We start from the raw sequence: 10,542 nt of genomic DNA on the forward strand, positions 1-10,542 counted from the left end.
TCAACAGCTCTCATTTGAAAAAAAAAAAAGATGTGAAAAAAAAAAAAAGTTTACATACCTTCTTGAATGTTATTTGTATGTGTATTTTGTTTAATGAACATGTGCAACATTTTCTTAAGAGTTGGCAATAAACAAACTGCTGTGAACATTAGTAATTTAAGAACATGAAACAACAGTAACTAATGCAGTTTGAAGACCCATTACTGTATTATTACGTGCAGAGACAGGCTAAAGTGCAACATTTTCTAAAGTGCTGTTCTTAAAAATAAACTGCTGTGAACAAACTTCAGTGTTTACCTGTCTGACATGCTTTAAACTTTAAAGAATCCTCCTCCATATCTAACAGCATCACTCATAATTCTTTTAAACTCTTCATACATGCTCATGTGTTTAACAGGAAATGTTACTGTGCAAGTGCAGGCACTAACAATTGGATAACATACAGAGTGATTAAGTCGTTCCATGCAATCATGATCAAAATTACATGTAATTTTAAACCGTCTCTTTTCATCTGGGAGGATAGGAATGTGAGACTGCCCCGTCATCCACTGGAGCACCATTGGGACAGAGAGGGGTCGTGTTTCCCCCAGAACTCCATCTCCTTCCTCATCAGCAATGGCCGCATCACCTTCTCATACAACAAACAAAATTCTTGTCTTAGATATTCAATAAAAGTAAAGTCTAACCTATGTGTTCCTGAACAAAGAGGCATGTATGGTCATTCTTTAAGAAAATTGCAGCAAAAACATATAGAAAAGGAATATTTACCTGCTACTTCAAGCTCTTGCAGGAAGTCTTGTAGGAAGTTAGTCACTTTCCTCTCACTTGCTTCTTTTGATGTTCCCTTTTCACTGTATCGTGGCTGACAGTTCATCATAATGAAGTCTGCATCAGGCTAAAAAAAAAAAAAAAAAAAAAAAAAAAGGATTGGTGGTTACCTTATTAAAATAAAATAAAAAAAAATAAACTGTCAAATATTTATTAAACATACTGTTATCTTTCCTGGGACAAACAGTGGTTTGCATACTTCTGAGTTTTTATTCAGTTGATCCACCAGGCCATACAACTGCATGCCATTTTTAAGTTGCTGCAAAATTGGAATCAGTCTTGTTGTAGAGTGTAGGACAATAGACCTTTAAAGAAAAACAGACAATGTTTTAAAATAAAATGTCAGGTTCTTTAAAACAACAACAACAAACCACCACCTCACCGAATTATGCTTTCCTTCAGCTCATGCTTAATCTGACTAGTGTACCCACAACTAACAATGTCATCAGCCAGCATCATTAGAGATTCTGTATCTGCAGCATCTTCAACCTGCAAAATTCAACAGTGCAAAGAGATGGTTAAGAATCATGTTTAATAGGGGTGTGACGAGACACTTATCCCACGAGACGAGACACGAGAGTTTCATGAGAACGAGACAAGATTTTTAAACTTTTTGATGATAAAATATATAGGGAAAATTTTTTTTTATTCAACTGTAAAACACAAAATGCATGTGCATTTTGATATAAACTTGTACTTTTTAAAATTAAACTATTTTAATAAATTATATGCAGTAATAAACATTTAAACTAAAGTTGCATGATTCTCTCATGATTCTGAAGAAAAAAAAAAGACTAGAAATCTAAACAATTTACTAGTGGTTCTTTTAAAAAGCCTTTAACAAAATATATTTGAACAAAATTTAAAACAAACAATGAAGGAGTCAGTGTCTCAATTAATAAAGACTTGTTTCACTTTTGCAATCTCCTGAATACATGATTCAACGGTAAATACTTTTTAAACGTGCAGTTGTCGCCACCTCCTGGTGGAAGAGGGTAAGCGTGACAATACATACAACTGTTAAGATACTTTCGATTTGATCGCTACTGTAGACAATAAGGCTTTGTACCCAACTATAAACTTTTATCCTAGTACTTCTGTTATTTAAATATATATATATATATATATATATATATATATATATATATATATATAATTATGTGGTTGAAAAGACTGTTTATGTTGCTCTTGATCAGCAGCAGCATAAATGCACGATGTGAATCGTTGTCATTCAGGAATAAGATTGCATTGGTGTTTGAATAGAGATCGCAATATTTAAACGATTAATCGAGCAGCTCTAATGTAAACACTGCAAAATGTTTTGCCAGGATATCATCACATTCTCGTGAGATCAGTCAGATCTTGCAAGACACATCGGATGTCATGAGATCTTGTGCCACAAGATCTCATCACATTACTAATGTTTAATAAAAACTGGACACACCCTGAACTTTAAGCTGCTTACCCTACAGATGAGAAGATAAGATTCCAGATCCATTACATCCTCCTTGCTCAGGCAACTGAAGTTAACTTCTCCTGCACAGAGAAAGTTGTAGCACCATTCCCTCAGGAACGCAGGAGCAGGCCCTCCTTGTGCAATACTGACTGCAAATATTTCTCCAACTATTCTGTTTTTTTAAAAGGAAAAAAGACTATTAAAATTATAAAGTTACACAAGGCTGTCCTCCTTTACAGTGCATTAAAATAAATGAACATCGGATAGTAGACTGTGGTAACCACCTGAAATTCTCGTCATCAAGGTCAGTTAAAGAGTATTTGGGACTTTTCCCTGGGTCCCAATTCCCTCAAAGAATCGGTTTTCAATGCCTGAAATCATGTCTTAAGCGAAAACAGTTTTTTTGCCAATTGCCATAATATAATCAACTTAAAAAAAATAAAAAAACAAAAAGGAGGAAAATAAGTAAAAGTTACTCACCAGTCAGAAATTCCTTTCTGAGAGCCCCAGTGTCAATTCCTGACTCTCCTATATAGACTACCTTGAGCAGGCTGGCAGGAGATGCAGTTTTCTTTCTCTTCCATTGAATAATGCCTCTTTCTGGAAGGTCTTCTCTGTTAACACACAACTTAAACTCTTTTGTCGTGTCAACCTGCTCTTTAAGGAATGTCAGAACATCTTCAAGGCTGTGAAGGATGTAATACGATATATTAGATCAGTTTCAAATTTCTAAAATGTGAATCAACAGATGTATATCTGGATTTAGTAAAGATATGGTTGCTTATGTAATATTAGTGCATGTGACAATCTGATTAGCAGCCTAGCTTTTTTTCCCAATGAAAAAAAAAGACAAGACAATTTAGAAAATCTCTTACCTTTTTGGTGTACATGCAGAGGTGTGGACTGGAAAACCTTCATCTGCACAAGTTGTTACGGAACTCTCTGTAGGTAAACTACATTGAACCGAATGCAAGAAGGCATTGGTACATAAATTGAGACATACAAATAAATAGGCATTATAAAACACTAATGCAAATTACCTTTCTCCACAGACACTTGCATGAATTGTAATATCATCTTTCAGGAATTCTCTGTAGCAAATTGGACAAGCCACCTGAATGGTTACCCATAAAAAAAGTAGTACATTACAAACAATGAAAGTACTGACCCAAATAGAAACAAATTACTTTTAATACTATTGATGTGCTAAGTTTACCTTGCTCTTGTCCTCAACTACCCATACATCAGAGATCTGTAGGTTTAAAGAAAATACATTAATAATGCAATGGTATTAGCAAAACATAAAAAAAAAACAGCTTACTTTAGTTCTTACCTGATCCTCACGGTCATCATCCGAGGACAATTTTCCTATGCATGTTTTGATGTGCACTGCCAACATTTGGAGAGGCATCACCTCACTACATTGGTAACATGTTGTCTTGGGCATCTTTGAGAAGTGAGGCGAGTCAGGAGCCAGAGGAGAGGTGTCTAATGAATCTTGGAGTGGCACAACATAGAATATGGCCTTCCCACCTGATGACACAGATTTTAAGTTTTTTGCAGAATATCCCTCTGCCTCTGGAGGAATTACAATGAGCTTGCGTCTACCACAACCACCTTTAAAAATAAAAACACACAAATACAAAATTACATGTTGGCCAGGAAGATAGTGTTAAGGCCTGTTCACACGAAGAATGATAACTATAAAAATAATAAAATGTGTTTATTCTAAGTGCACACTCGTCTGCTGCTTTAAAATTGCAAGCTTATGACAGCGGGATTGGCCATTAAGTATTTTATCATTCATCAACTGGAAAAAAATAGTTCTGAAAGTGATTCCAACGATATTGTATCTCTGTGCCTTTTTCATTAAAGCTGTGGTGTGGACTCTGCTATTCTTTACCCTCCCTTTGTGTAAGTAGGCCTTTAGACCAGAAGACCTGCACACCTGTTGCTTTGTGCAAAAGCCACCCTCCACAAAGGCCCTCCATCTTTGGGAAGGTTTCTTTCAGGATTCTTGAGATCTTGATAAACGGCAAAAAGGAAAGGTAACAGTGTAAAAGAGGTGAAGGATACAGCACAGGATTATTTGTTGCACTGCATTTAATGTCCCACAGCACAATGTTCCCAAACATTTCAGTAAACTGTACCTCAGAATGGTCACCATCTTCAGGAACAGAGACTGTCCGTCTTCCCAGGCCTGCTTGCAGCAGTTCAAGTTCCTCATTCGACAAAGGTGTCACAGATGTATTTTTTGGCAGAAGGTAAAAATTAAATGAGAAGGTCTTGCTTGCTTGCTTGCTCAGTTTAGAAACAGTTATGCTCCTCTTTTTGCCACGCTTGATGTTCGGCCTAAAATATCCTGGAAAAGATCTGTGGATATTTAAAGTGCAAATATAAATTAATTAGTCAGTGTTCTTAGAGGACATACACATTAGTGTGCCCTAGCCCTGCAGTCTGACCAAGTATCAAAATGTAGTAGCACAGCCATGTTTCTTAACACTAAAAAGCATCCATATTAAGACAGTGCCTCAAATACAAATTTGACCAACTACTAGTTAGCCAATAATGAATTTGTCTTACTTTTTGGCTTTAACAATCTATGCTTTTATGTAACTGAATTAAAAAATGAAATAAAACCAGTCTTAAAGAAAAACATAGATGACTAACTTGTAAGACCAGACTAAATCTTGTATGCAACCAGCCATGTTTCTAAACACTAAACCCCTGTTTACTAAATAATGTTGAGAGAAATATTGCTTATAAGCTTCAGTGGGACTTCTAAAATATATCCTCTTTGCTAAAAATACAATATTGACTGAGCTCATAATGTTTCTTTCAGAACAAAATGTGAGCGTGAACCTAGCCATCTCCTCCTGCACTGTTAAGTTGCTTGGTCCTGGTCTCTCAAAACTTGGCGGCCCTGGTCTCTCAGGTTCTGCCTGCCTTGAGTTGAGCAGCAGCGAGACCAAGTTTCTTGCTGCTGACTCGATTTCTCCATGATGACCCTATATCATTTTTAATAAATTGAAAAATGTCCATTTCTTTATATAGTATTCAACATTTTAACTGGATCAAAACAAAGCTGTCCTAAAACCAAAACAATACCCGTTCTTGCCTTAGGACAACTTTGATTAACTTTTTTGATTCACTTCAAATGTTGACTACTGTATAATGCTTTTATTTAAATCGGAACAATAAAAAACAAAAATGTATTAATCGTTTATCTATTTTAGATATTAATTTGTATCTTAGACAGTTATATGATAAGTTGTACAACAAAATGTTCCATAAGTGCCAAAGAAAATATGCGATGAAAGTGAAGAGACATGATAATCATCAAATCACAGTACTTGTTTGCTAACTAGATATAGCAAGCTAGCTACTTATTCATGAACAATAAACACATCAACAGCAAAACTTACTTGGTGCTGTGGGGTTCTATTCTCTTGACTGCACTCCTGATTAATGTTTGCCATTTTTCCATCACTTCTTTTAGCACATGCTCTCGTCTCATCCGCTGTAGCCGGTAATGCAGGGAACGTTGTGATTGGTTGTGAAGCCAGCCAATCAGAATTTAGCTACCTCGTCTCTGATTGGCTGGAATTATGGCACATTGTAACACTGGGTTGTGTTGAGCAAGCGAACTGTTGGCATTTAGAGAGCGTAGAGGGTAAGCATCAGGGGAGCAAGCTGGTGAAACGTTGCACACGCAAAAGAGAAGATCGACACACATACAAAAACTTATTTTAAATACAAAACTGATTTTCATGTGCTCAAAATACTTTCTTCTTTGCGAGACGGACATTTTCTCCACAAAACTCAATGCATGTGCGTGCAAAACGCACTTTTGCACGCTCAAAATATGATCTTTAGCGCTCAGAATTGTGGCAGAAATCTAATCCCATAGTGCTCCGGCGGCAATAGAAGCGTCAGAATGGCGTAATCGCAAACATGTTTGACGGTGCACCTCCGGCGGCAGCCGCTTTTTAAAAGTTAACACTGAAGCAGTGTTGAAGTTAACGAGATAATTAGGTGATTAACAAAGTGATGATTGATCATTATTGAAGACACCTGATGTTAATAAGCAGAATCACCAAAGGAGAAAACCTAAATTTTTAAACAACCATTATAGCGGTCAGTGTTTGCATTAGTTAGGCTCTTGACCCTTAGATCTTCAATATTAGGTCTTGTTTGACTGCAATTACTGAGTTATAACAGCCAGACAAGCCAAGAGCAAAAGTCATCAGGTGGCCTTGACTGTGCTTGACATAATCATCATATAGTGACTTGAGTATTTAACATAGGATTTCCATACAAACTACAAGAAAATCATAATCTGATAGTGAAAAAATAGTTAATTTAGTTTAGACACACAGACATGAAGAATCAGCGTGAGAATCACAACAACGGTGACCATCAAAAAGCGTGTTGTAACCAATCAGAACTCATCCATGACTCCCATCATGCATTGCGGCATGAATAAATGATGAGAGTTCAGAGTTGATCTGTTTATCTGAATATGCCATTTGTCACCATTGTTGAGATTCATGGGCTGGTTCTTGATGTCTATGTGTGCCGATATGAAAATTTCTTTTGTTTTTTTTCTTTAAAGAGGTTGTAAAAAAAAAATCTTTCCAAAATGTATAGGAAGTGCTGGGTTTTCTGTGGATTGTCAAGGCTATTACAATAAGCAGCAAAAAAAAAAAAAAAAAAAAACTAAGTGATTAGACACTACGTGATTCACATCAAACAATGAATATGTTAAAACATAATCATCACCTGATGACATGAGCTTATGTCGGGCTGTTTTAACTCAAATACAGCATCCAAACAAAATCTAGCATTAAAGATCTAAGGGTCAAGAGCCTAACTAATGCAAACACTGACCGCTATAATGGTTGCTTAAAAATGTTGGTTTTCTCCTTTGGTGATTCTGCTTATTCACATCAGGTGTCTTCAATAATGATCAATCATCACTTTGTTAATCACCTAATTATCTCGTTAAATTCAACACTGCTTCAGTGTCTATATGTGTCCACACTCTGAGTGTTAAATTAACACTGGGGATTTTGCTGTATAGCCATGGCTGCTGGCCGATTAGTAGAAATCCTTGTATTTCAAAGCGGTTTGCCGCCAGCCGGCCGCGGTCCATTAGACGGAGGCAACCGCCATAGAAAATGAAGCAGTCGGCCCGCCGGCTCTTTGCCGGCGGCATCTCGCAAGAAATGGGAATGACGTATTCGGCGGCAAACGTTTCATCCCCGCCAGCGGGACGCACCTATAGCCGACAGCTTAGGGCCGGCGGCAAAAAGAAGCCGTGTGGATATTTTTTGCTAGCTGGGGCATATCCTGAGTATAAAGACAGGGTTGAATATATTGAAGACAGGCTAAACAAAATTGCCATCCTCCAACTGCACAATGTCACTAAAAATGATGAGAGAGCATACTGTTTCAAATTAATAACTGAAATCTTTCACGAAAGATGGATTGGTCAACCAGGAATTCAACTTAAAGTTTCAGGTAATCCAGCACTCCTTCATTTCTTTTAATAATTTCATTTCTTGGACATGGTTATAAGGGTGTATTTTCTCCAGCTCTTCAGGTAAAGGCACCACCGCTGGTGCTGGAGAAAGAAACAGTCAATCTTAGCTGTGACACGACATGCAGTATGACGGATAGATTCATCTGGTACAAAAATGGACAGGCTTTAAACATCCACAACAAAACACTCCAGCTTCAGTCAGAGCGCAGTGATTCTGGCAGATACAGCTGCGCCGTCAGAGGACATGAACATCTGCCCTCTCCTGCTGTCAACATCACTGTCATGAGTGAGTTGATACTTTACACTAGAACAATAAAATCAAACAACATATTAAAGGAGAACTCCGGTGTGATATTGACCTAAAGTGTATTGAATCATTATACCGAGTGTGAACGTACCTTGCATATTTCATCTCGGTTTGTGTCCAGCTGTCCGAAATCTGGGGTCAGTTAGCCGATGCTCACAACAGCTTGTCAATGAAAGTCAATCGGGCATCGAAGGAGCCATGTAAATAAATCACTGTTTTACGCCATTTACGAGGCACAAAGTAGCTCCACACTTCATCGGTAGACTTCCTAGGGCCCTGACATTTAAAACGAGACATTGAGAACTCAGAAAAAGCACCGGTAGTTTATTTACATGAAGATTTATACAGACATCTTCCACCAGGAACAGAGCAGTCGCCGCCATCTTAAATGTAGTCACGATAAGTCGAGTGTCGAGCACGAAGGAAACTACAACCTGATTCGTTGATAACCTGATAAATTCATTGGTGCTCCACACTCGATTTATCGTGACTACATTTAAGATGGCGGCGACTGCTCTGTTCCTGGTGGAAGATGTCTGTATAAATCTTCTTGTAAATAAACTACCGGTGCTTTTTCTGAGTTCTCAATGTCTCGTTTTAAATGTCAGGGCCCTAGGAAGTCTACCGATGAAGTGTGGAGCTACTTTGTGCCTCGTAAATGGTGTAAAACAGTGATTTATTTACATGGCTCCTTCGATGCCCGATTGACTTTCATTGACAACCTGTTGTGAGCATCGGCAAACTGACCCCAGATTTCGGACAGCTGGACACAAACCGAGATGAAATATGCAAGGTACGTTCACACTCGGTATCATGATTCAATACACTTTAGGTCAATATCACACCGGAGTTCTCCTTTAAGTAAAAATATCATGGATTGAGTATTTGTCACATAGTTACATAAAACTGTCTTCAACCAGAAAAGCTCTGTGCAAGTGAATCCAAGGGATTTTGCACATGAGCCCCTGCTGGTCAACGCTGTAACTACACCATCCGTCTACAAAGAGCATCTTTCTCTTTTGACAGTCATTCAAAGCCATGTATTCTCATTAAAAATCATTTTGTGTTTGAAGATTTCCAAAAAATGGCTGACTTGCTTAACTTAAATTCAAGAGCTAATTATAAACTCTGGTCGAATTACAATTGTTTGTTGCAAAACTAAAGAAACAGATTATTACACAAATTATTCAGCAACTTGCTCTTGTCTTAATGCAGCAGTATGGTGTCTACATATGGATGAATATCTATGCCCAGATTTTGGTCCACATATGCTAAATCAACTTTGCTCAGAGTACATATGGTCCCACTCTATATAGTGTTAAAGTAACACAGAAACACAAGACACCTGACACCTACTCCTGACTTCCAGCCACAGCCTTAGATGAAATCAACTGAAGATGAAAGAAGGTATTAGATATCTAAAGACCTCAGAAGATTATTGAAAAACTCCACAAACAGCATTACCAGTGCAATTCCCCCCCCCCCCCATATGTCTACAGAAGCTCTTATTGAGAATATAAAATAAGACAATAAATAAATAAATGAATAAAACCATGTTGATTTACTTCTAGATCCCCCAGAAAACACCACAGTGTCTGTCAATCCATCTATTGAAATAGTGGAAGGAGATTCAGTGACTCTGATCTGCAGCAGTGATTCCCTCCTGCTCTGAACTTCAGCTGGTTTAAGGAGAATCAAAGCTCAGCTGTTGGATCTGGACAGAGTTTCAGCATCTCCAGCGTTAACTCCAGTCACAGTGGACTCTACTATTGTGAGGCTCAGAATGAATATGGATCTGAGAGATCAGCATCTGTTTCAGTCACTGTTAAAGGTGAGAATCATCTCTGTTGATCTCATTGTCTGTATATAATGAGTAATAGTTTTTCTGTCTCTCGTCTGTACGGCTGAAGAGCGCAGCTCATCTCTGATCAAGGTCACAGTGGGAATCATTGCAGCTGTTGTCTTGACGTCTGTGATTCTGATGGGTTTCAACGGGCTGTTGATCAGAAGGTGAAGGAGACTCTGTGTCTGTACTGTTATAAAGATTCAGAGTCAGTTTGTGTTCATGTTCATTTCTTCTTCTCTCACAGGAAACGAGCGACTCCTTCAGAAAAACAAAACAGAGGATCCCAACCCAATAAGACGGTGTGTAAATCTCCTCATGTATCTTCTCATCTGTGTCTGTCAGTTCTGGAGGGAGTATTAATTCTCTCATCATTGTGTGTCGTCAGCTCGAGTCTCCTGGGGACACCTACATGACCCTTGACCCCAAGTCCAGATGTTCTGAATACGACACGCTGGATGTGAGTCCCTCTGCTGATGCTGTTTATCATAAAGATGTTTAACATGAAAACTTATTAATGAATATGTTAATTTCTTCTCTAGAATATGAAGAGATCCGGTTAA

The 10,542-nt window shown here is 37.9% G+C and overlaps 2 protein-coding genes across 2 annotated transcripts; one reads left to right on the plus strand and one right to left on the minus strand.

The window, feature by feature from the left end:
• Positions 1-380: 380 nt before the first annotated feature.
• LOC141336309 (uncharacterized) lies at positions 381-5,763 on the minus strand (the record flags this gene model as incomplete). Its single annotated transcript, XM_073841879.1, has 12 exons — positions 5,710-5,763; positions 4,435-4,665; positions 4,233-4,308; positions 3,618-3,901; positions 3,501-3,536; positions 3,325-3,398; positions 3,160-3,237; positions 2,826-2,970; positions 1,211-1,317; positions 992-1,133; positions 769-895; positions 381-601 (listed from the first exon to the last, which is right to left on the minus strand). Coding segments are annotated over exons 1-12 (1,575 nt in total), but the record flags the coding sequence as incomplete, so codon positions are not given.
• Positions 5,764-7,464: 1,701 nt separating this feature from the next.
• Positions 7,465-10,542, plus strand: LOC141336312 (low affinity immunoglobulin gamma Fc region receptor II-a-like). The gene is given in 7 exon segments (XM_073841882.1): positions 7,465-7,807; positions 7,882-8,115; positions 9,708-9,791; positions 9,794-9,967; positions 10,227-10,281; positions 10,325-10,439; positions 10,522-10,542. Coding segments are annotated over 7 exon segments (1,026 nt in total).

This window comes from Garra rufa, chromosome 6 (genome assembly GCF_049309525.1).
Source record: "Garra rufa chromosome 6, GarRuf1.0, whole genome shotgun sequence".
NCBI lineage: Eukaryota > Metazoa > Chordata > Actinopteri > Cypriniformes > Cyprinidae > Garra > Garra rufa.